We start from the raw sequence: 26351 nt of genomic DNA, 5'->3' as shown, positions 1-26351 counted from the left end.
ATAATTGTACTCGATAATCTGGGGATCCTCGCCGAATGCTCGAATTCCTGGAATTCTTAGCATTTGGGAGGAAGACTGTCGCCGAAAGGAAGATATCCTCTCAGTAGGCTGGCCAAACCTTGGAATAGACGAGAACGGACGGGAAAATCCCAGTTTGGGCTTGAAACTATCGTCTTTGATATTCTGTTCACCCAACATTTGAAAGCTTTGTCCTTCGGGGAAGACTTCTCCTTCATTCTGCTTTGTTTAGAGACTCGAAGGTCGGGTCGATCTCCCAATCCTTATTTTTGTTTTCTTGAAAGGAAAAGGAATTTTAGGATGGAGATCGTTTTTGGTTTCAGGAATCTATAAAAATATACTACGTATAATTAACTTCGCGAACATGATTCTGCTAGCAGTTGAATTGTCCGAGGGGTGAGGTTTTTTAGGTTTTTTTATGTTTATTAGTTTTTCGTTTTTTTAGGTTAGTTGTGTTTATTTTTTTTAGTTCTTTTTGGTTTTCTTTTTTATTTTTTTTTTGTGGTGTTTTTATGGTCTTTTTTTTCTTTTTATTTCTTTTTTATCGTTGTGGTTTATCCAAGTTTTATTTTTTTTTTTTTTTAGGTTTTTTTTGTTTTTAGGTTTTTTTTTTTTCTTAAGTTTTTTTTAGTTTTTTTTTTGTTTTTTGTTTTTTTTTAATTGTTTTTGTTTTTAATTATTCGGGGTTTTTTTTTTTTGGCGAATTTTTTTTTTTTGTTTGTTTTTAATTGCGTTTTTTTTCCCCGTTTTTTTTTTATTTATTTATTAGGGTTTTTTTTTACTTTTTTTTTTATTTTTTTTGGTTGTTTTTTTGTTATTTAAGGTTAGGTCTTTAGGCGCATATCCTAGTTACTCTACGGAATTGGTGGACTTAGGACAAGGAGTATTTCTAATTGAACGGCAACTCGGGTAAGAAGAACGTCCAAAACTTTTTGGTCGTGTAATTCATTTGAAATGGTGAGAAGGCATGGCAGCTCTACGCAAAATTTTCAATGGAAGAAGAGAATGGAAGGGCAGTGGACGTTAGCTCAAGAAGCAGAACTTCGTAGGCTTCGACGAAGCCTCTGATGAAGAAGAGCCAAAAAGCAGGACCATTCTTTCAGCCCTCCTAGGGGTTTCAAGCTAGCAAGGGCTGGTTTTCAGCGATTCATGCAAGAGATTTCCAGGCTCAAGGCATGTCTACCTGCATGGTGAAGCTTGGCATCGGCAGGACATGGACGCCCGTGCAGCAAAAAATATCCAGAAAGCCTTCAAAAAACCTAATCAGCGACAAAGGCTACTGTCCACAACAGGTTGGTTTTAACTTATGTAATACGATTTTATACTTTTATATAACATAGTTTTTTTCATACAATTAACTTAACCTGGCAGATATATAAATAACATAAGCTAAGACCTCCGTCGTCCCCGAAACAGGAAATTCAAATTTCGGAACCCCACTCCACTACAGGTAGGTCAGGTGATCTTCTACCGGCCTTGCCCGGGGTGGGCAGGACTAGGAAACCATTCCCGTTTTCTATCATATTTTTTCTGTCGGCCGGTGGTTATCAACATCGTTGCTACTACCTCCTGACTGGAATTCGCTTTTCAAGACAATTGATCATCTTTTTTGGGACTTTTTGGTGACATACCTGGATCGTTGTTTTGGCATTCGCTACCTGTGGACTGGGATTTTGGACTTGCTTTTGATTTTTCTTCAAAGAATGTTCTGATTCAAAGTGGTTGGTGTGAGAGTGTGTGAATGTAGGCTGCAAGGTGAGGATACCGAAGGCTTCGGTTGATCCCTTCACACTAGTATGCCGCCAAATGTAGAGGTTTTGACTGTTCTATTTCTAACGCCTGTCATTGAATGTGAGAGGTTGGAAATGTTGGGAATGGAATGCAAGCCTCTAACTTCTTACTTGAAGAAGTTGGCCGAGAGGGATAGAGGTCAGAAGGGCTGCATCTAAGGGTGCGGGTTAGTACAACGGCCTATTGCGCCTTTTAATGATTCTAACCTCGTTCATTAAACTATGGCATTTGATTTCTAATTCTGTATCAGGGACCCTCACTTGCTTTACCATTCAGTATTCAGGGCTCGGGAAACTCGCTGATCTGAAAATGAAAGCTACACTTCATAGGATGGAAATCCAAAAATGGCTGCCATGAAAGGTAAGGATTGTGAAAGTGATTATTTTTAGTGAAGTGAGTGCCCCCCTAGTGTTGGGTGGAGGGGGCGTTCTGACCGTTCTCTGCGGACGCTCCCCAGGCCTAGGAACCTCTTTCAAGCTCCCAAGCCCAGATGGGGAGAAGAAAAGTTGAAAAGACCGTACGGAAGGTTGGGCTGGAGAATTCCCCCCTCCCGGTCAGGCAGTCCCTTCAGCCTGGGCTTCTGTTAGTTTAGAAACAGCTTGCTCAGGACCGCTATAGGAAAAAGCGTCCTCAGAGAGTGGCTTTCTTGTTCCAGTCCTCCCTTCCCGCTGCCTAAACGAGGATGGGAAGGATTCGGGACCTTTCCAGGCCCCTGAAAAGGCAACTCGGGTAAAGCAACCTGTGTTGGCTGGATTACAAGCAGCCCCAAACGTTTTTCTTGGAAGAAGCCGCCTCCCTCGATCAAGAAGGCTAAGAGGGCGTTTTGACAGTCCCCATGGCTTTGACAAAAACTCCTTCGAGGTCTCCCTCTTCCCGTTGAAGAAGACGCCGGAGAAGCTTCCAAGAGGATTATTTTAGCTGTGCAAGAAGAACAGTTATCCGCCCTTGGTAGGAGGTCCTTTCAAAAGCTTCCTACCTCGTAGAAAAGACGTAAGGCTTCATGTCCAAGAAAGTCTCGCCCTTCCTTCTCCCGCCAGGGTGTTAGGCTCCTGTGGGACGTGTGAGGTATATTATAGGCGTGAGATGTCTTCCGATAGGGAGTCATTACGCCGAAATATGAAGCGCCACAGACAAATCGCGAGGTGCCAGCCAAGCCGTGAGTTTTCTACCAGACCGAGAAGCGTCTTATAGGATTGAAGCGCCAGATAAGCGGCCGACGCAGGCTTTACCCAAGGAGTTGGGCGAGGATTTAGACCAGACTTGGATACGTTCTGCCAAGCCAAGTAGCCGTTCAAGCCAAAGCGGCGAGAATAAGCAGCCAGACGCGAGGATTCAGCCAGGCGCGACGGGTGCCATGGCCAGACAAGCGTTCATCCTAACAAGGATATAGCGCCAGAGAGGGCGCGACGGCGGGGCCCCCAGGGGGGGTGGGGGTGAGGCGGCGAAACGTCAGCCAAGGGCGCGAGGCGCCAGCCAAGGCGCGAGGCGACCAGCCAGGCGCGAAGGGCCGCCAGCCAGGCGCGAGGACGCCAGCCAGGCGCGAGGCCGACCAGCCAGGCGCTGGGAGGAGCCAGCCAGGAGCGGAGGAGGCCAGGACAGGCAGCGGAGGCGCCAAACCAAGCGCGAGGAGGTCTTTGCAGGCGCGAGGCGTTTTCTGCTTTTTATTCAATAAGGGCTCCGTTACACGCTTTCTTAGCCCCTCTTCCTATTAGGAGTTTGTCTCCCGCACAGGAGAGAGAAAATTGGGGCAGGAAGAACCCAGATCTGAAAATTGGAATCTTCCTTTTTGATCCTTCTTATGGAAGAGGGGACTCAGAATGGACGAGAACTCACGGCAGCGAAGGGCTGTCGAACTATAAAGTTTCATACAATCAACTTACCTGTCAGATATATACATAGCTAAGGACTCCGTCGTCCCCGAAACAGAAATTCAAATTTCGCGCCACTCGCTTAACAGGTAGGTCAGGTGATCTACCGGCCTGCCCTGGGCGGGCGGCAGGTCAGGACTAGGAAACCATTCCCCGTTTTCTATCAATATTTTCTCTGTCGCCGGTGTGGTATCAACATGTTGCTATTATACCTCCATGACTTAGATTCTTGATTTCATCCTTTGATTCATCGTTTATTCTCGGCTTTTGGAGTGACGTATATGGATCGTGTTTTGGCACTTCGCTAACTGCTGGACTGAATTTTGGACTTGCGTTTTTGGGAATTTTGGAATTTTCCAGTAATGTCTGATTCAAAATAGTGAGTGTTTGAATAACGTGTGGTGCAATGTAGGCTGCAGGGTGAGGATACCGAAAGCTTCTCTGGTTGATCCTCACACTGTATGTCGTAAATGTAGGGGGTTTCAGTGTTCTGCTAACTAATACTTGTCATGAATGTGAGGGATTAAAGACAGAAGAAATGGAAAGACTTTAACTTCTTATTGAAGAATTTTAGTTAGATGAGGGATAGGGTTAGGATAGACGTTTGAAAAGGTGTGAGTACAAGGCCTATTGAGCCATTTTATGATCCTTATTCTAATCCTGATGAGTTGGATTCTCCCTATTTGTCTAATTCACAAGCTTTACTTTCGGAATCGGCCTCAGAAATCGCCAATCTGAAAACTACAATTCAGCAGATGAAGTCCAAAATGGCGGACTTACAAGGTAAGGCTAGTGAAAGTGAACATTACAGTGAAGTGAGTTCTACCCAGTGTTGTGGAGGGGGCGTTGATCGTCCCTGCGACGCTCCCAGGCCTAGACCTCTTCCAAGCTCCATGCCCAGAGGAGAAGGAAAGTCGAAAGCCTTAAGGAGGTTGTGGGGAATCCCCAACGGTCAGACGTCCCTTCAGCAGGCTCTGTTTCGTTGCAGGCTGCTCAGGGGCGCTTTAGAAAAAGCGTCCTGCGTGAGTGTTCTCATCCTCTCCTCTCCCTCACCTAAACGAGGGTGGAAGGAGTCGGATCTATCTAGGTCCTCTGAAACGGCATTTGAAAGAACCTGATTGGATTCGAGCCCGGAGCGTTTCTCAGATGAAGCTCCCTCGTCTATTAAAAAAGGCGAAGGTGGCGTCAGCGTCACCCGACGTGGACGTGGAAGAACGCTTTACCACTCCTTCTCCCCCGATTGTAGAGGACGTGGGAGAAGCTTCAAGGAAGATTCTCTTGGCAGATACAGGAACAACTAGCCTCTTTGGTGGGAGTGTTAGCGAGGGATCCTCTCGTAGGAAGGACGTTTCGCTTCCAATCAAGAAGTCTCGTCCTCTCTCCCCCTGCAAAGCGAGAGACGTCATGCAGACGTGAAGCTTCCAAACGTTCCGCAGAGGCGTCTGGTTTCTAGAGCGAGATCGAGGGAACCTTTCGGCAGAACCGTAATGCCAGATAGACGTGAGGGCGTCTTATAGGCATGAAGCGTCATTTAAAGCTTCTTATAAGCGAGGCTCCAACCAAGGTATTGGCGCCAGTTAGGACGCCAGTTTGAGAGCGAAGCGTCTTCCAGGCACGAGGCGTCATCCAGACGTCAGCAGCCAGACAAGCGGGAGGCGTCAGCCAGGACGCTTGGCGGACGAGAAGCGTCATCCAAGCGGGAGGCGTCATCCAATTATAGAGAGAAGAACCTAGGCTGTTGTGCCTTCCAAGACTATTAAAGCTGTGAGAGGAAGGAATATCATTCCCTTAGCCCTCTCCTATCAGGAGTTTGTCTCCCCCAGAGGAAAAGACGTACTGCTGTGTCAGTGGAGACTCATCTAGACCCCGAGTTAGAAGTAAACTCGGAGGACGAGTATCAGGGAAGAGAAGGACTGTCGAACTATAAAGTTTTGACAGCCTTGCTTCTAGAAGAATATGGAGACGACTTGACCCCTGCCGCTCCTCCTTCTCCACGCTCTCTTTTCTCGAGTGCAAAGACGAAGAAGTCTTAGTCTTTTCTTAGAATGAAGCCCGCCATTTCGATGAAGAGGGCTCTTCAGTCATTAGACTCATTGGATGAAGTCGAAGAAGGAGTTGGTAAGAACGCGGTCTTCTGCATGCCCCCAGCGAGACTAGCTGGTAAAAGAGGCATTTGGTATCAGACGGGAGAGAATATGGGCATTTCTCTTCCGTCTTCGACAGAAGCGGATTTTTCGACCTTAGTTGACGCTTCTCATAGACAAGGTTTGAACTCTGCCCGTATAACTTGGGGCATTTCAGAACTGGACCATCTCCTCAAGGGACTCTTCCATGTATTGGAAGTTTTCAACTTCTTAGATTGGTCCCTTGGGGTGTTGATGTCCAGAAAGCCATGATTCTGAAGGACTCGAACCAGAAGTCCTTCTGTGTATTTTGTCTGTATAGACAAAGCGGTTCAGGATGGCTCGGTTGAGATCTCCTCTTTATTTGGAGCAGGTCTTCTTAAAAAGAGGACAGTTTATAGTGCCTTTTTGACCAAAGCGGTCTCCCACTCTCAGAGGGCAGCGCTCCTGTACTCTCCTTTGTCAGACTTTTTGTTCCCTTCTCAGTTGGTGAAGGACATTTCTCGTTCATTAACTGAGAAGGCGACTCAAGACCTTCTGACTCAGTCAGCAAGGAAGAAGAAACCTGCTACTGCAACGGACAAGAAAGGGACCGAGTACATCAGTTCAGCCCTTTCGAGGTGGCCGACCTCCAGAGCTCCCGCCAAGAAGGAGGGCTCCTGAGAAGAGAGGTAGGTCTGCCTTCGTCCCTTTAAAAAGGGAAAGTGATGCTTCTCTCCTCCAAGCACCAGTAGGTGCCAGGCTCCTGGGATTTGTGGAGGCCTGGGCACTTATAAACGCAGACGCTTCATCAATGTCTGTAATAAGGAAGGGATATCGTATCCCTTTCATGAACACTCCTCCCCTAACGTCAACACCGCGGGAACTAACAGCCAAGTACAAGGATCCTGTGCTGAGGGATTCTCTTCGATCGATGGTGGATCAGATGTGGGACAGAGAGCGATAGAACTAGTACTGGATCAAAACTCCCCGGGGTTTTACAATCGCCGCCTTTTTCTGGTTGCGAAAGCCTCGGGAGGCTGGAGACCAGTTCTAGGACGTCAGCTCTCTGAACAAATTTGTTCAGAAGGAGAAGTTCTCGATGGAGACTTCTGCCTCAGTTCTTGCGTCAATGCGACAAGGAGATTGGATGGTGTCTCTGGATCTCCAGGACGCCTATTTTCACGTCCCGATCCACCCTTCATCGAAGAAGTACCTCCGTTTCATGACGGGGGGAAGGAATCTTTCAGTTCAGAGCCTTGTGTTTCGGCCTTTCCACAGCTCCTCAGGTCTTCACAAGCCTGATGAAGAATGTGGCTAGGTTTCTTCACCTCAAATGAGTAAATATCTCTCTGTATCTGGACGACTGGCTCATCAGGGCCAGATCAGAGAGACAGTGCTTGGAGGACCTTACGTTAACTTTAGACCTGATCAGATCGTTGGGATTACTCGTAAACCTCGAGAAGTCGCAGCTGACCCCCAGACAGAACTTAGTCTATCTGGGGATTCAGATGGATTCTCGGGTTTTCGAGTATTTCCTTCGCAAAGAGAGAATCGCAAAAGGTTTGCAGAAAGTCTCTCTCTTCTTAAGGAAGGAACAGACATCGGCGAGGAATGGCTGAGCCTTCTAGGGACCCTTTCCTCGCTCGAACAGTTCTTCCCCGCTAGGAAGACTCATTTACGTCCGCTTCAATTTTTCCTCAAGAGGTCTTGGAGTTGGAAAACCGGACATCTTTCAGACGCCTTTTCCCATTCCAGTGGAGATAAGACCGCACTTGGAATGGTGGTTGCCCCCTCTGAAAGAGAACAAAGGGAATCTCTCTAAAAATCCAGACCAACCCAGACCTAGTGTTGTACTCCGACGCGTCGGAGAAAGTTGGGGAGCAACATTAGGCTCGAAGGAGGTGTCAGGCACCTGGGAAACAGCGCAGGTGTCTTGGCACATAAACTGCAAAGAGCTCTTCACCGTACACCTGGCTTTGAAGAGTCTAGAACCTCTTGTTTCGAACAAAGTAGTTCAAGTAAATGTGGACAACACCACAGCACTCGCCTACATTCGGAAACAAGGAGGGACTCACTCCTCGTTCCTTTACGAACTTACAAGAGATCTTTTACTTTGGACGTCTCAGAGGAACATCTCCCTTCTTACAAGGTTCGTTCAGGGAGAAAAGAATGTGAGGGCGGACAGGCTCAGCAGGAGGAACCAGGTCCTTCACACAGAGTGGACCCTACACGAAGAGGTGTGTCAAGATCTCTGGTCTCTGTGGGGGACTCCTCATGTGGATCTCTTCGCCACGTTCATCTCCAAAAGGCTGGCAGTCTTTTGCTCGGTCGTGGAAGACCCCAGAGCTCTTATGGTAGACGCCTTCCTGCTGACTGGTCTCACGTAGACGTCTACGCTTTTCCTCCATTCAAAATCCTGGGACTAGTGCTGAAAAAGTTTGTGGCTTCAAAGGAGACGAGGATGACATTGATAGCCCCCTTTTGGCCGGCTCAAGACTGGTTCATGGAGGTGGTGGAGTGGATCGTAGACTTTCCCAGATCCCTACCAAGAAGGATGGATCTTCTCAAACAGCCACACTTCAAGAGGTATCATCAAAACCTCCCCGCTCTCGCTCTGACTGCCTTTCGACTATCGAAAGACTCGTCAGAGCGAGGAGGGTTTTCTCGCAAAGTTGCAAGCGCGATCGCGAGAGCCCGCAGAACCTTCCACTAGACAAGTATATCAGTCCAAGTGGGAGGTTTTTAGAAGGTGGTGTAGAACTAAGAAGTTGTCCTCCTCCACTACCTCTGTAGCGGAAATTGCGGATTTCCTTCTATTCCTGAGAGAGAAATCTCATCTAGCTGTATCCACAATAAAGGGATACAGAAGTATGCTCTCGGCAGTCTTCAGGAATAGAGGATTAGATCTGGCAGATAACAAGGATCTCCATGATCTCATAAGGTCCTTTGAGACTTCAAAGTCTAAGGAACCGGTCCCTCCTAACTGGAACCTAGACGTGGTTCTCAAGTTCCTTTCATCCGAAAGGTTCGAACCTCCTCATCTGGCATCGTTTAGAGACATCACCAGAAAATGCCTATTCCTATTATCTTTAGCTACGGCAAAGAGAATTAGTGAATTACATGCTCTGCAGGATAAAGTAGGATTCAAGGGGGACTCAGCTATTTGCTCGTTTAAGACCCTGTTTTTAGCTAAAAACGAGAATCCCACGAATCCCTGGCCTAAGTCATTTGAAGTAAAAGGCATATCGAGTCTCGTAGGCAGAGAAGCAGAGAGGTCTCTATGCCCTATAAGAGCTCTGAAATTCTACCTTCAGAGGAAGACATCAGATGGAGGCTCTAGGCAAGGTCTTGGTGCGTGCGCGGTTAAAAGACCCCACAAGACTGATGTCCAAGAATGCTCTGGCATTCTTTGTGAGAAACGTCATTACAGACGCGCATAAGATCTGTCCTGACGAAGAGTTCCGACTGTTAAAAGTGAAAGCTCATGAAGTGAGAGCAGTAGCAACGTCTCTCTCGTTTCATAAGAATATGTCGCTTAAAAACATCATAGATACGACATTTTGGAGATGCAACTCAGTATTTGCATCTCATTACTTGAAAGACGTTCGTGTGACCTATGAGAAATGTTTTTCTCTGGGTCCTTTCGTATCGGCGGATACGATCCTGGGTACAGGAGCCGACACCAATCCTTAAGTATATACTTTCCTTCTTTTTAGATATGGTCTGGAGTCTCTTCTAACAAAAAGGACTTGGTTTAGCACGGGCGGCCGTCTCTGTTGTTCAGTAAGAGACTTGTCATATCTAATTAGATGAGTATAAAATTTTTTTTTGAAAATTATGTATGTGTGTAGTGTGTTTTTTGAGTTATGGTGTTGTGAAGAGTTCGGGGATAACTCTGAACAATCTATATTTCTAACAGTGGTTAGGATCAGGTGGTCGGGATTGGTTGTGTGCTCTTTCATAAGGTGTATTTGTCATATAAGTGGATCAGCACCCATTGACAAAGTCCTTTCAGGCTCTGCCGAGTAAGCGGATAAGACCCCTTCGGCAAACCCACAAGAACTCTTGGCCATAGAGCATATATCTCGCTAAAGTTTCTTGAGGTGATGCAGACTACTGGGCAAACACCCACGAAGTCTACCACCTATCAGGTAGGAACCAAGGTTTTATTTATACCTACAACATAGTTTGTTTACCTGTCTATTCCATGAGTAGCTGTCTCTTACCCTCCACCAAAGGGTGCCAATCAGCTATGTATATATCTGGACAGGTAAGTTGATTGTATGAAAATGATATTGTTATGTTACAATAAAGTTTCATACATACTTACCTGGCAGATATATACAATTAAAGGCCCACCCAGCCTCCCCGCAGGAGACAGGTGGAAGAGAGAAAATATGATAGAAAACGGGAATGGTTCCTAGTCCTGCCGCCCAGGGCAGGCCGGTAGATCACCTGACCTACCTGTAGCGAGGGGCGCGAAATTTGAATTTCTGTCGGCGACGACAGAGTCTTAGCTATGTATATATCTGCCTGGTAAGTATGTATGAAACTTTATTGTAACATAACAATATCATTTTTGACAGCTCTCCTTCTTCAGGAATACAGGGATGCCTTGACCCCTGCCGCTCCTCCTTCTCCTCGCTCACTTTTTTGTTTTCATGCTCCAAGAACGCCAAAGTCGTCGGCTTTTTCTGAAGATGAGGCCGACGATTTCGATGAAGAGAGCTCTTCAGTCTCTGGATAGCTGGATGCTAACCAAAAAGGAGTTAGTTAGAACAGTGTTCTGCATGCCTCCCGCTAGACTTACGGGCAAGAGAGGTATTTGGTACCAGACTGGGGAGAATATGGGGCTCACTCTCCCAGCTTCGGCTGAAGCTGACTTTTCCAGTCTGGTAGACGCATCCAGGAGACATAGCCTTCATAATGCAAGAATAACTTGGGGTCTTTCGGAGTTGGATCATCTCCTCAAGGGACTCTTCATATTTTGGAAGTCTTCAACTTCCTGGATTGGTCCCTTGGGGTGTGCCAAGAAGGCCCATGCCTCGGAAGGACTCGATCCTGACGTACTCCTTTCGATCTTGTCGTGCATTGACAAAGCGGTACAGGACGGCCTCAGGGGAAGTCTCTTCTTTATTTGGAGCCGGTCTCTTGAAGAAGAGATCTGTTTTTAGCGCTTTTCTGACGAAAGCAGTTTCTCATTCGCAAAGGGCAGCATTGTTATTCGCCCCCAGGTCTGACTTTCTGTTCCCTTCGCAGTTGGTGAGGGACATTTCCCGTTCGCTGACGGAGAAAGCGACACAGGATCTTCTCCTTCAATCGTCTAGGAAAAAGAGACCAGTGACGGTGGGAGAGAAGAAAGGTGTTAATACACTGCAGCCCTTTCGAGGAGGTCCTCCCTCTAGAGCTTCTCCTAAAAGGAAAGCGATGAGAAGAGAGGTTAGAAAAAAAAAAAAAAAAAAAAGGGCTTTCTTTCCCGTCCCTTTTAAAAGGGGAAAGTGAAGCTGCGTTCCTCCAAACACCAGTAGGTGCCAGGCTCCGGGGGTTTGCGGAAGCCTGGACTCTCATCGATACAGACGCTTGGTCAATGTCTGTTCTACAGAAAGGATACCTCATTCCTTTCCTGGACAATCCTCCCCTGACGTCAACTCCGCGGGAATTGTCCACCAATTACAAGGATCCTGTGTTGAAAGATACTCTTCAACGAATGGTGGATCAAATGTGGGACAAGAGAGCAATAGAGCTAGTGCTGGATCAAAGCTCCCCAGGGTTTTACAATCGCCTTTTCTTGGTCGCGAAGCCTCGGGGGGCTGGAGACCAGTTCTAGATGTCAGCGCTTTGAACAAGTTTGTTCAGAAAACAGAAGTTCTCCATGAAGACTTCTGCATCAGTCCTTGCGGCTCTTCGCCAAGGGGATTGGATGGTGTCTCTGGATCTCCAAGATGCCTATTTTCACGTCCCGCTTCATCCTTCGTCGAAGAGTACCTCCGTTTCATGACGGGGGAAGGATCTTCCAATTCAGAGCCTTGTGTTTTGGCCTTTCCACGGCTCCTCAGGTCTTCACGAGCCTGATGAAAAATGTGGCGAGATGGCTTCACCTGAAAGGTATCAGTATCTCTCTGTACCTGGACGACTGGCTCATCAGAGCAAAGTTAGAGAAACAGTGTTTGGAGGACCTTGCTTTGACACTAAACCTGATAAAGACCTTAGGATTGCTCGTGAACCTCGAGAAGTCCAACTGATCCAGCCAGAACTTGGTCTATCTGGGGATTCGGATGGATTCTCGGGGTTTTCGAGTATTTCCTTCTCAAGAGAGACTAACGAGAGGCTTAGAGAAAGTCTCTCTCTTCTTAGGGAAAGAAACAAGTACTTCAGCGAGGGAATGGTTGAGACCTATTAGGGACCCTTTCCTCGCTCGAACAGTTCTTTCCTCTAGGAAGACTTCATCTCCGTCCTCTTCAGTTCTTCTTCAGAAGATCTTGGAATATGAAGACAGGACTCCTTTCAGACAGTTTTCCCATTCCAGTTTGGATGAAAACACCACTTAGAATGGTGGTTGCCCCCACTTTGTATTGTTTTCCTTCCCGACGTGTCGGAAAAAGGTTGGGGAGCAACCTTGGGAAAGAGAGAGGTGTCAGGCACCTGGAATGCTTTTCAAGTGTCCTGGCAACATAAACTGCAAAGAGCTGTTTGCCGTACACCTGGCCCTAAAGAGCTTCGAGCCTTTAGGGAGGAACAAGATAGTCCAAGTGAATGCGGACAACACAACCGCCCTTGCCTACATTCGAAAGCAAGGAGGGACACACTCGTATGCCTATACAAGCTCACAAGAGACCTTCTTTTGTGGACATCCCAGAGGAACATCTCCCTTTTGACGAGGTTTGTTCAAGGCCAGTAAGGAACGTGAGAGCAGACAGGCTGAGCAGGAGGAACCAGGTCCTTCACACCGAATGGACCCTCCACTCAGAAGTATGTCGGAGTCTCTGGTCTCTTTGGGGACTCCTCATGTCGACCTCTTTGCCACGTTCCTCTCAAAAAGACTGGAAGTCTTTTGCTCAGTAGTAGAAGACCCCAGAGCTCTAACAAGTAGACGCCTTCCTTCTAGATTGGTCTCATGTAGACGTTTACGCATTTCCCCCATTCAAGATTCTGGGGCAAGTGCTCAGGAAGTTTGTGACATCAAAGGGGACGAAAATGACCCTGATAGCCCCCTTTTGGCCAGACTCAAGAGTGGTTCACGGAGGTGCTGGAGTGGATGGTAGACTTCCCCAGATCCCTCCCACAAAGGAAGGATCTTCTCAGACAACCACACTTCGAGAGGTTTCATCAAAACCTCCCCGCTCTCGCTCTGACTGCCTTTCGACTATCGAAAGACTTGTCAGAGCGAGAGGCTTTTCTCGCAAGGCGGCAAGCTCGATCGCTAGAGCCCGGGAGAACTTCCACTATCTGAGTTTACCAGTCGAAGTGGGAAGTATTTAGAAGGTGGTGCAAGTCGAAGAAGTTGTCCTCCTCCAGTACCTCTGTAACAGAAATCGCTGATTTTCTGTTATATTTGAGAGAGGAATCTCGTCTCTCCGTAGCCACTATAAAGGGCTATAGGAGTATGCTTTCGGCCGTCTTTAGAAATAGAGGCCTAGATCTGGCAAATAATAGAGATCTACACGATCTGATTAGATCTTTTGAGACCATTAAGTCTAAGATTACATCTCCCCCTAACTGGAATCTCGACGTGGTCCTGAAGTACTTGTCCTCAGCAAGATTTGAACCTCTGCATTTGGCCTCGTTTCGTGACCTAACGAGAAAATGTTTGTTTCTTTTGTCACTGGCGACGGCTAAGAGAGTTAGTGAACTGCACGCCCTTAGTGATAAAGTGGGATTCAGACTAGATTCAGCCATCTGTTCATTCAAAGATTTATTTTTGGGCGTAGAATGAAAATCCTTCGAATCCCTGGCCGAGAAACTTCGAAGTTAAAGGCTTATCGGGTCTCGTCGGCAGGGAAACTGAGAGGTCTCTTTGCCCGAGTAAGGCTCTAAAGTTTTACATGCAGAGAAAGAAACAGTTGGGAGGTTCTAGACAAGGTCTCTGGTGCTCGGTGAAGGATCCATCAAGAACCTATGTCCAAGAATGCTTTAGCCTTTTTGTCAGGAACGTCATTACCGACGCTCATAAGGCTTGCACGGATGACTCTTTGAAAACTCCTGAGGGTGAGAGCTCATGAGGTGAGAGCAGTAGCTACGGTCTCTCTCTTTTCAGAGAAATATGTCACTAAAGAATATCTTGGAAGCGACATATTGGAGGTGTAATTCAGTGTTGCTTCTCACTATTTAAAGGACGTTCGTGTGACCTACGAAAAATGTTTTTCTTTAGTCCTTCGTGTCTGCGGGCACAATCCTGGGTACAGGAGCTAACACCAATCTTTAAATGATGCATAAGTCTAATAGATACGTTTTAGACTTTCTGCTGAGCAGGTGCAGGTGCCGCACAGGCGGCCAGGTCACTTTCGTTCAGTAAGGAACTCTTGTGATATCTTTTATTAGATGAGTATCATAAATTTTTTTTTTTTTTTTTTTTTTTTTTTTTGGAAAATGGAAATTAATGTGCGTGTGTGCAATTTGGATTAGAGTTATGGTTGTTGTGAAGAGTTTGGGGATAACTCGGAGCAATTTTTAATACTAACATGGTGGTTAGGATCAGGTGGTCGGGATTGGTTGTGTGCTCCTTCATAAGGTGTGTTGTCATATAAGTGGATCAGCACCATTGACAAGTCCTTTCAGGCTCTGCCGAGTAAGTGGATAAGACCCCTTCGGCAGACCCACAAGAACTCTTGGCCATAGATCACATATCTCGCTAAAGTTTCTTGAGGTGATGCAGACTCCTGGCTACAGCCACAAAGTCTACCACCTATCAGGTAGGAACCAAGGTTTTTTATACCTACAACATATGTTGTTTACCTGTCTCATTCCAGAAGTAGCTGTCTCTTACCCTCCACCGAAGGGTGCCAATCAGCTATGTATATATCTGACAGGTAAGTTGATTTAAGAAAATGATATTGTTATGATACAATAAAGTTTCATACATACTTACCTGGCAGATATGACAATTTGTCCAAAACAAATTGCATTTTTCCTAACTATACAAACCTGAGGTCCTTTTACAATAGGAAGGTACTAGCGGCAGCTGGATAGGTCGTAAGCTTTCGAACAAGGGGTTCGTAGTTAACTGCTTGTCGACAGGCACGCGCGCGCGACTGGGAGGTAAAACAAATCACTTTTGCTTTTGGCCCAAGCAAAAACTGCAGAGTGAGGGGTGGCATGAGGTGGGGACTATGTGTAAAAGGACCTCAGGTTTGTATAGTTAGGAAAAATGCAATTTTGGACAAATTGTCATTTGTTCCGACACGGCATACAAACCTTCGGTCCTTTTACAATAGGAAGACTCACTTCTTGTGAGGAATCTGAGTCTTTTGTGAACAGACTGGTGTTCGCCCAACCTTGGAATGCCTCCCTGGTCGTAAGAGCGAGGGAGGGATCCAAGCCTCTGTCCGATTGATCGGGGTGTGCACCGCAGGATCAATGGTCAGACCTCTGGACCAAGTACTAAGAGAGAGGCAAGCGTATCTCTTCGTACCAGTAAACAAGAACAATTCCTATTTGCAAGAGGCAACATAAAGTTATGGTTTGTCTCTTGTTGGCATCCACTTCCCCCCCCCCACCCCCCTTGTAGGAGGAAGTGGGTGGATTATTCGCTCCCATCCCTAGTGAAAGGGATAGGATGGGGCTCTGTCGAGTAGCTCACCTGCATCTCGTCCTCCCTTATCCAGCAAGGTGATGACCGTATCCCTTACTACCCAACAGGTAGTGGGGAGAAAAAGATAGGAAGAGAAGCCAGTCACTCTCTCATTCATTATCTATTCTTACAGTCACACCAGGACTCGATGCTGTTCAGCCTGCTAGGGTCTGGGTAGCTACACAAGTGTTGAGCAGCCACCACGGGTCCCAAGGAAAACGATCCAAGGACCTGTGGGCAATATCCAAACGGTAGAAGGAGGTGCCAGTGGTCTGGTTGTACCAGACCCCTGCCTTCAGTACCTGCGCCACGTAGAAGTTCTTGTGCAACTCGAGGGAGTGTACTTCTAGGTCATCTTGGTGCTGACGAAGAGTCTTCAACACTCAGTCTGGGATGTCGAGTTTCTTCAGACTGCGCTTTCACAGGACAAAGCAGCATCTCCTTCGCATCGAAGGCGGTGAAGTCCATTAGGGGGAGGGGATTGTGAAGGACTCTAACCGATCGTCAGGAACCGAAGGGTTCTGAGTCTTCGCTACCGAAGTCGGTACGAAATCGAGCGTCATGAATCCCCATCCCCTGGATGCTTGACTTCGCAGGAAAAAGTCATGCAATTACTCAGAGGAAAAGAAGGGAATGTGTCGTATGACCTATCCCTCTTCTCGACTTCGGTGATGTCCTGTCCCCATACTGGTCTATCCGTCTGCAGCGAAGTGTCTCACATTCTCCTATCCCCATGCAGTGAAGTTCTTTTCGGTAGTGGATAGGACACCGACAACTCAATGGTGGGTTGTCGATGGTATGGGTACTGTGACAAGCCGTTAGGACGAAGAAAAAAGACTGTTATGGAACAACCGAACTAAGTCCACAGCGAAGTTCGTAACTGACTGGGGCGCTCGACAGCTGCCGACTGACTGCGTTCGGTAGGAGGCAAGTTGTCCAAGCACCCAAGCAAGTCACGTGACCTTCGCCTAAAAGGGTTATGTCAAGAGACTAAACAAATAATTTGTTCGTCACCGATGCCAGAAGGTGAGGTGATGATTCTCTTAAGGCATGTGCCAACAGGCGAAAGTCAATTGCCTTCTAGACCGAGGTCCCTGATGGCAAGATATCTCATAGTATAGTTGATTCTCAGCTAAGGAGAAACAAAACTATGTGTCGTTGAAGACGAAGGTGTACAGAAAATGCAACCTACGTCTTCACAGCTGAACGAGAGAAGGATTCTCAAGATTCTGAACCTGTGCTACAAAGACTGAGAACGCTAACCGCTATTCATTGCTGTCCGTTGAGGATCGTAGTTGCAATAAAAGCGGAGCGCTTTTCAGTAATGAAGACACAGGGAAATACTGCCTGAAGAAAACTGCTCTCATGGGCTGAACATTTGGAAGTAGATCTGTCAGGTCGGAGAGTAGGCGATGTCTTCTGACACATCTGTTAATTCGGGGCAAACAATGAATAATTGCACACTACGAATACGAGATATTTTGAAGACAAACTCAGATGTCTGCAAAAATCATTCGCATTATCGTGGTGCGATGCAGCGGGGAGACTAGTACAGACTTCTGTTACCGTGCAGGTAAACAGAAAGATGAAAGAGTCCAAGAGATATCTCTGTTGAAAATTCTCGCAATGTCGAAGGCGATGCAATCGAGCGTCACAGCAGTAGATGGTCCTTCATTATTGCGAGAATCCCCGTTATCAGAGACCTAAGTCCATGATATGTTGTTGGGTAGAGATACGGTCGGTAGTCATCAAACCAGGGGAGAGAGAGACGTAACCGACCATGCATCTCGGAGACCTAGCTGATACTGAGCTGCTATCAGGCAGTTCAATACGCAGTAGCTCTCGGTGACTCGTCATCCTGAGTTGCCAGTTAATCCTTCCACGAAGGAATGTGTTCGGCTAGAACCATCGAGCATAAAGAATACGTCGAGCAATTATATTTAAACGAAACTGATTCGGTAAATACAAAAGCTGATTTGGTGTGTCGTGACAATACCAAGTATCTAAAATCGAAACTGATAACTGCTGGAAGGTTGCAGGCAACCCCGAGTTGCAGTCAATTAAGATACAAATTCGTCTTGGTCACAAACCGTAGAGTTAACTACGGTATGCGCCTACCCCACGGACAATTCAACTGTTAAAAGAATCATGTCGCGAGGGTAATATACTTAGTATATTTGTAGGCTCTGTACCACGACCTCCATCCTAAATTCTTTTCCCCTCGAGGAATGAGAATAAGGATTGGAGATCGACCGCCTTCGTTCTCTAGTCAAGAGAGTGAAGGAGAAGTCTTTCCCAAAGGAAAGCTTCAATGGTGAACAGAATACCGAGGACGATAGTTCAAGCCAAACTGGAAGTTCCCGCTGTTCTTCTCTATTCCAGGTTAATCGCCTACTGTGAGATACTCTTCTTTCAGCAGCAGTCTTCTTCCAAATGCTAGAAATTACAGGAATTCGAGCATAGGCGAGGTTCCCGATTATCGTGTAACAATTATCGGGGATTCTCGCTCACTTTGGACCGTGGTCTCGCCTAAGTGTTTGGAGATCGTAAAAAACTCGAACACTCTGAGTGCGCTAGAAATTCCGTAGAATTCTAAGCACTCTGCAAAACCCCCACCGAATTCGTCAAACGATATCGGCTGGTGGTCCTCTCGATTCCCGTAGAAATCGAGAAAGGGGCAGGATCCCTCCTCAACGACCGGGGCTTACGTCAGGTAGGACCCGAGGGGGCGTCCGGGTCCCCCGGTAGCGCAGCCCCCTAACGTGGGATCTTACAGAGAAATCTCTGTACGATCCCTCCCCTTTCCCTCGTAGCCGTAAGGAGAGAGGGAATGGGGGAGGAATTGGATACTGGCTCGCCTTCCCAGCAGAACTAGCAGTTGGAGAAGAAAAGGAGCAGCCATCGCCTTACGGCGATGGCCTCTGAGAGTCTGGGAAAACGTATCGTCAGGAGAAAACGTTTTCCCGAGGAGGGTTACGAACTCATACTGTAGGTAAGGGTCTGCCGCCACTGTGAACGTCGTCTGGGTGGGGCTGATCGACACCTGACAGGAGAGAGCCGATACCGTCCTCCGACTCATTCCAGTCCTCGTCGAGGTCGAAACCTCTCAGGAGGACCGAAGGGGTATTCAAATACGGTGTCCGAAGACACGTAGAAACGCCTCTGTCGCAGTAGAGGAAGTGAAGTGGCTGTTCGGCCGGCCAGAACTGAGAGAGCCTTCTTGTCCGGAGGCGAGAGACTACCTGGTTCAAACACAGTCGGCAAGGTCCAATCGCGGCAGACCCACCGTCGATTTGGGTTCCCTCTCGTGGCCCCAAAACAACTCGAGCCGAGACGTTGGCTCTGCTGGTGGGAGAGGCGATCCTTCCCCGAGGTCGTTGTGCTGACGAATCAGCGCCATAACCTCGGCAAAGTTCCTCTGGATCTCGGAAGTCACAGCATCTTGCAGGAGTAGGGGACCGTTAAGCCCTTCGAACAAGAGCATATTCCGAGAACCTTCCTCCTAAGAAGGGGGAACAGCGACAGCCCTCTCGGTCTTCTCCATCCACTTGCACTATGTCCTGGCCAGTCCAAGAACCGTGCCTGGCACGTAGGGCGGGTCTGTGGTGGGATCATGAGGGGCGCACCCCTCACGATCACTCCTCAATACCTCGCTCCTCCGGTGTAACCCGAGGAGGTTGAAGGTACGGGAGAGGCAGACCTGACGCTCCCTCCGCTCCCTGGTGGCAGAACCAGCAGGCTTGGAGGGCTGCAGGCAATCGTCAACCCGCGGTGGCGATCGAGCTGCAGGCCTGGTCGAACCGTCTCGCTGTGGAGAACGGCTGGACTGAGCACAGCGGCCCCGATCTCGAGTGTCAGAAGAGCTGGTGCTGGTTGCCGTACCCGATCGCTCTCTGTGAGAGCGATGGTCAGGCGACCTGCAGGCTCCACTGTCATAGTGAGACCGGTGCTTGTCCTCACGGCACGTCACGTCGCTGGTTCCAGCCGTGGCTGGCACCGGCGAACGGGGGGATCTCTTCCCAGCCTTAGCCCGTGGCCGGTCGTGGACCGTCACGTCATCCCGGGTAGCCAGCTGGTCGCCGCGAGAGCCAGAGCTGGTCTGGTGAGAGTCGCGTGAGCGGCTGTCACCAGTCTTTCCGCTCCGTGCCATGAACTTACGCTGAGCGGGCTCAGAGGTCTGGTTCCTGGCTGCACGGTCGCTGGTAGGCGACCGTACACTCGGTACCTCCCCACCGCTCCCGAACGACTGAGGCCGAAGACGGACCCTGATGCAGTGGCAGAACCACTGACACCAGCGAGGAAGTACCAGTGTTAGCCGATACCCTCTGGTCCCCGTAGTCTTCTTCCTTGCGGAAAGAAGAGACGGGCCCCGCTCCCGAAGGAGCAGGAGGAACCAGCGGAAGGAACCCTCCCGTCCCACCGAGGTGAGACGGGTCCCCCGAGAAGCTCCCGAGGGAAGACTTCTTAGGAGGGAGGATTGGCAACCTTCTTCTTCCTCGGCTGTGAAGCCTTAGAAGTCGAAGGGGAAGAGGCGGCAGCGACGACGATGAAGAAGATGAAGGCGACGTTCCTCCTCTTCTTCGTCAGCCTCCTCAGGACAGACGTTAAGATCTGCCATCCAGGGCGGAGCCGGGGCTGCTGTAGCCGAAGCCACAGGGCCTGGACGCACCTGTACAGACAGACCAAAGTCTGGGGTAGTACCACACGAACAGGGACGACGTCAGCAGGTATGGGCATCTCAGGAACAGAGGCACAGCCAGCACAGCAACGCAGGACAAGCAGCGCAGCAACAAGGCAGGGCAGCCCAGCGCAGCAACTGCATGGACCAGTCACGTACAGAATCGGCAGGTACGCAGGCAGCACCGGAAATACAGGAGGTGGATCAGCAGCCAGCAACATCCTGGTACCGGCGGCAGGTCCAGGGCGAGCTCTAGGGCAGCGGAAGTGTGGTCGCTGGCAGGTGGCAACCAACGAGCAGGCTGGCGGCACGCCCCCCTCTCGGTACGGCGAACAGCACTTCACAGCGGCTGTAGGCAAGACTGTTACCACGTGAGGCGAGTACACCAGGTGAGGAGGGACGTCGTCACATGGAGTCGATATCGTTGCCGTGGTCACCACTCCAGGGTGACCACAGCAGGCCAGACATAGAAACCGCCGCCCCTGGACACTAGGCACGCCCTGCAAATCGAAGGACGCCCATACCTCACCAAGGTCCACCCTCGTGGCAATAGCACCTGCGGAAATAACAGTAGTAGTGATTAGTGGGGGGGAAGTCCCCTCGCGCGGGGGTGTGAGCCCCACACAGAACGAGCGGAAGACCCGAATACAATTGTACATCGGGCACCGAGCGCCCTCCCTCGCGCGTCGACGGATCGGGCGAGGAGAAGAACCCCAGATAACCTCCCCCCCGAAGGGGAAGGGCCATCTGTGGGAGCTGAGTGGGGGGGGGGGATTCTTGCCCATCCCCCGCACAGCACCCATGTACCCAACAATAAAAATAAGAGCCCGAGAGCAATCGTGCCTCGGCACCGAATTGCCAAGGGCATAAGGATCAATTCCCTGACTGAGCGGAACTTGAACCAAAATAAATATTGATGCAATCAATAATAAAAGGAATAACATGAAAAAGAATCTTGCATTACGATTCACTTCACAATGAATAAGGGCTCGGAGCGAGTGCATTTGCGCCCTCGGTACCGAGCGCAAGGGTAAAAGGATCCATTCCCGATTATGAACGGAAACCTTATCCATAATGAATTGATGCAATCAAATATATATGAAAAATGAAAAAGAATACTGCGCTTGCGATTTCACTTCATACAAAATAAAAAGGGGAAGGATCAATTCCCGGGAAATAGCGGAAACATGATCCAAGTAAATAATGCAATCTCAATAAAATATGAAAATGAAAAGAACTGCACTTGCGATTTCACTTCATTCAAATAAAAAGGGAAAGGATCAATTTCCGGGAGGGTAAGAGCGGAAACTGATCCAAAATGAGTATTGCTACAATCAAAATAAATATATGAAAATGAAAAAGAATACTGTACATGCGATTCACTTCCATACAGAATAAGTTTTCGTGCCGAGCGCATTCGCTCGGCAACGAGCAATACAGGTCAAAAAAAATAAATGAAAAGGGCACTTACTTTTACGATTTTCATCTACACATTTCCCCAACCAAAATATAAGCTCGGAGCGAGCGCTCTCCGCCCTCGGCACCGAGCATACACAATACGGGAGGATCATTTCTGGGAAAAATGAATTCCTGCACTTACACCCTTCAGTCCCGCACTCGGGTAATTGGAGGGCGTGGAGAAACCAAGATCCTTTAATTCACAATTGAATTCAATGGCAAATAAATATGAAATGATTGTACTTACAATTCAGTTTCACTAGATAAATAGAAAAAGAAAAACACAACCATGCGAAAGCAACGACGATGAAGCGGGCAGAGAGCGATGATACACGTCTACACGCCAGCAGGCCGAAAGCAAAAGTGATTTGTTTTACCTCCCAGTCGCGCGCGCTGCGCCTGTCGGACAAGCGTTAACTACCGAACCCCTTGTTCGAAAGCTTACGACCTATCCAGCTGCCGCTAGTACCTTCCTATTGTAAAAGGACCGAAGGTTTGTATGCCGTGTCGGAACAAATATACGATTAGGGGCCCACCCAGCCTCCCACAAGGAGACAGGTGGAAGAGAAAAAATATGATAGAAAACGGGAATGGTTCCTCGTCCTGCACCCAGGGCAGGCCGGTAGATCACCTGACCTACCTGTAGCGAGTGCGCGAAATTTGAATTTCTGTCGGGAACGACGGAGTCTTAGCTATGTATATATCTGCTAGGTAAGTATGTATGAAACTATTGTATCATAACAATATCATTTTAACTGAATTCCTTTATTTATTTTTATTTTTTTTTTCAATTTCAAACATCATTAGCATTACGTACATACTTTATTCATTTTAATCTTTTTATGTTTTTCAGGTCTTCAGTATGGACGAGACTGGGCTCTTCTGGAAGAGGATGCAGTCACGTACATATATATGAAAGACGAAGCCAGAGTTTCGGGTTTCAAGGCACACAAGGATAGGGTGACCCTTATCATGTGGGGCAATGCGGCAGGCTTCATGTTGAAGCCAGGTTTAATTTACAAGTCCGCTAAACCCAGGGCCCTCAAGAATAAAAATATGCATACGCTGCCGGTGTTTTGGATGCATAACTCCAAGGCCTGGATCACCAAAGTCCTTACGGAACGGTGGTTCCTTCAAAGCTTCATTCCACAAGTTAAGCAATACCTCAGCGACTTGTGTATGGAGTTCAAGGTCTTGTTGCTTATGGACAACGCCGGTGGCCACCCTGCTGATCTTTGTTATGAGGGAGTCCAGATCGAGTTCCTCCCTGCGAACACCACCTCTCTTCTGCAGCCCATGGATCAGGGCGTAATCTGTGCCTTTAACGCACTACACACCCGGAACTCCCTCGATCACCTAGTCAAGGCAATGGATGACAACAGTGAATTCACGCTGAAAGGTTATTGGCGAAAATTCACGATCGCTACCTGTCTGAACGTCATCGATAGGTCATTGAGGGATATGAAGAAAGAGACCCTGAATTCCTGCTGGAAGAAGTTGTGGCCGAAGTGTGTGAACGATTACAAGGGATTTTCTCCACAAGAAATTCAGCATTCTGCAATAGATTATGCCATCAAATTGGCGAAAATCCTTGGTGGACAAGGATTCGACGACATCACCAAGGATGAAGTGGGATCCCTGATCGACACACTCTGAACTCTTAATGGACCAGGATCTGGAAGAAATGATTGACTCTGTCATCGACGACGACGAAAACTCAACAGGTTCAGGGAACGAGGGGGATGAGGATGGGGGTCTTACCTTGGACTGTCTGAACAATTATATTAGGAGACGAAGGAGACCATTTTGGAACGGGATCCTTGCGTAGAACGTGCCTTAAAGTTCATCAATAGCATTGATGGGGCACTGAGTCCCTATGCACACCTTCTGAGCACCATGAGGAAGCAGGTGCAGCAGCTGCCCATCACAAGCTATTTTTCAGTGGCGAAGAAGTCTCCTCCAGCCCCTGAAACGCCTCCTGAAGAGGAGGAAGGGACGCCCCCAGAGGAGACGTAACTCCTCTGCTTTGCTGTGCAGTCTTATCTTCATTTTCATTCGACTGCACAGCTAATTCACCATCATTAGTATCTTCAGTCAACATTGATCACTGGTGAGTACAGTACCAATTTGCTCTATGTAATATTTACCATTAAACTTTGAAATATTGCTATACGTATACATAAAGTGATTTAGCATGACAGTTTAAGGTGGTACAGCACATATACTAATGTATTTGGTTTTAACAAATTTCTTTTTATTTTTACAGGTATGTAGTACGTACGTAGTTCAGTGCACAGCTGTCGTCTGATCACTACTCACTCATATGATTAACTTTGTGTGTAAAAGTATGTGTATATAACTGTATGTAGTATTTGTATATGATGTATATATGTATAGCCTAGTATTTATGCATTATAATTATTAAAGTGTTTGAATGATGCTAAAGTATTTCAATATCCGAGGAAACTAGTAAATTTGCCACAATGAAGTTGGGTACATATGTATATCTAAGATGACTTAAATTATAAAAGCCTTTTTATGTATAAGCTAGCTTTTGCAACAACATATCTTACGAAAAATTAGTTATGTGAGATGGTTTTGGTAGTACAAATGATAGTTATTTGTATTGTTAAAAAATATCAAAATGAACGAAGTCGCAAAAGCCGATTCTATGTCATGTTTTTTCCTAAACGCGTTGACTTAAAGGAAAACGTATTTTGGTATTCTGATAATTCTAAACTATTATTCACTACCAAAATAACGATGATATTTTGTATTGAAAATGAATGTTACGTATATTCCAAACATTATTACTACGTAGCATGAATAGTACTATAAAATTTCATACAATCAACTTACCTGTCAGATATATACATAGCTAAGACTCCGTCGTCCCCGACAGAAATTCAAATTTCGCGGCACATGCTGCAGGTAGGTCAGGTGATCTACCGTCCTGCCCTGGGTGGCAGGATTAGGAACCATTCCCGTTTTCTATTCATATTTTTTCTGTCGCTTGGAATGTAAACAACGTTTGCAGTTCCTCCTGACTTGATTTTTGGATTTCATCGCCATCGATCTTCTGGGCTATCTTTTGCAGGGAAGTACTGGATCTTTGGTTCGGCATACGCATATTAATTTGTTTTAATAACTTTGGCTTCAAAAATTTTGAAGAATTGTTTACGTGTAACTACCGAACTTTTCGGTAGACACTCACATAGTTTGCGAGAAGGAAAATTTTAATATTTATTCATAATAGCGTGTAGTAAATGTTAGAATTGATTGAGCTAACTTCCTTCTTGAGGAAGTGTCAGGAATAGAATTAGTTACGCTTCCATTAGAAGTTTTTATAGCTCTCGTACTAACGAGCAGTTAGAGCATTTAACAATACTAGTAGTGTGTATACCTCATCTCCTTCTTACTTCACAGAATCTTCAAATTCATATTGCAATTTGAAGACAAAGGAATGTAGCTCAAAATACGAGCTATTGAAAGGTAAGAAGTGATTTTAGTGTTAGTGCAGTGGAGGGTGCGTTCTGATCGGCTCTGTTTCGCTCCCAGGCCTAGACCTCTTCAAGCTCACATAACCAGAGGAGAAGGAAAGTCGAAAGCCTTACGGAGGTTATGGAGAATCCCCACCGATCAGGCGTCCCCTCGGCAGGATCTGTAGAACGTCCCAGACTGCCAAGTTCGCCATTGGAAAGGCGTCCTAATTAGTTGAGGGTGCGTCGAATCGGCTCTGTCTCGCTCTCAGGCCTAGACCTCTTCCAAGCTCACAAGCCCAGAGGAGAAGGAAAGTCGAAAGCCTTACGGAGGTTATGGAGAATCCCCACCGATCGGGCGTTCCCTCGGCAGGATCTGTAAAACGTCCCAGACTGCCAGGGATAGCCATTGGAAAGGCATCTTTTAAAAAGTGCGTCTCTTCTTCCGTTTCTTCATCTTACATCCGAAAAGACGAAGAATGTACATGTTTGGAGTTCGGACGATCTGGCTCGTTCTCTGAAAACTAAGAGAACACTGAACGAGAGGCTGAGAGCCAGCCAGCAAGCTAGCGTGAGCCACGTTCCAACAGCCAGCAGCGAGCCGCGTTCCAACAGACTAGCGCGAGCCTCGTTCATACAGATAAACGCGAGCCGCGTTCCAGCAACTGAGCGCAAGGCGCCTTCAAAGAGAAAACAGACGGCTAGACTGAGGAGCCTTATAGTAGAGTGGCAATCAGAAGGATGCTTCCATTGAACGTTTACTGGCAAGAGGCTCGTATAACAAGACTAGAGGCGCTCGGATCTATCAGGGCACACGGCACCTTCCACGCAAGCGGAACGTTCCAGGAGCGAGTCTCCTTTCTAGCGTGCGGAACATTCCAGGCGCGCGGAACTATCCAGACGCCAGGCGCTAGGCGCAAGGATCCAGATGCCAGGCGTCAGAATATTCCAAAATCTTCATTTGAGAGAGAGGTCAGTCGCGAGACTCCTCTTTGAGTTTTTTAACTTGAGCAACTTTCCCCTGGCTAATGTGCAACATGTCGCACAGGCGGCCGTTGCTTTTGTCAGAAGGATTCTGATACTAAGAGAAGCCCCTTTTTATTATTCAGAAGACTCCTGTGTTAGGCAGTTCCTCTCAATGCGGACTCTCTCCTTCATCCATGCTCT

General features: G+C 47.5%; 1 protein-coding gene across 1 annotated transcript; it reads left to right on the top strand.

The window, feature by feature from the left end:
• The first annotated feature begins 4444 nt into the window (after nt 1-4444).
• Nucleotides 4445-23361, top strand: LOC135200743 (tigger transposable element-derived protein 1-like). Its single transcript, XM_064229347.1, has 2 exons — nt 4445-4460; nt 22559-23361. The coding sequence occupies exons 1-2, from the start codon at nt 4445-4447 to the stop codon at nt 23359-23361; spliced, it is 819 nt and encodes a 272-aa protein (XP_064085417.1).
• Nucleotides 23362-26351: the final 2990 nt, after the last annotated feature.

The sequence above is a fragment of the Macrobrachium nipponense genome, chromosome 27, assembly GCF_015104395.2.
Source record: "Macrobrachium nipponense isolate FS-2020 chromosome 27, ASM1510439v2, whole genome shotgun sequence".
Classification (NCBI taxonomy): domain Eukaryota; kingdom Metazoa; phylum Arthropoda; class Malacostraca; order Decapoda; family Palaemonidae; genus Macrobrachium; species Macrobrachium nipponense.
The sequence above is the reverse complement of the archived record's forward strand: the minus strand, read 5'-3'. Positions and strand labels throughout refer to the sequence as shown.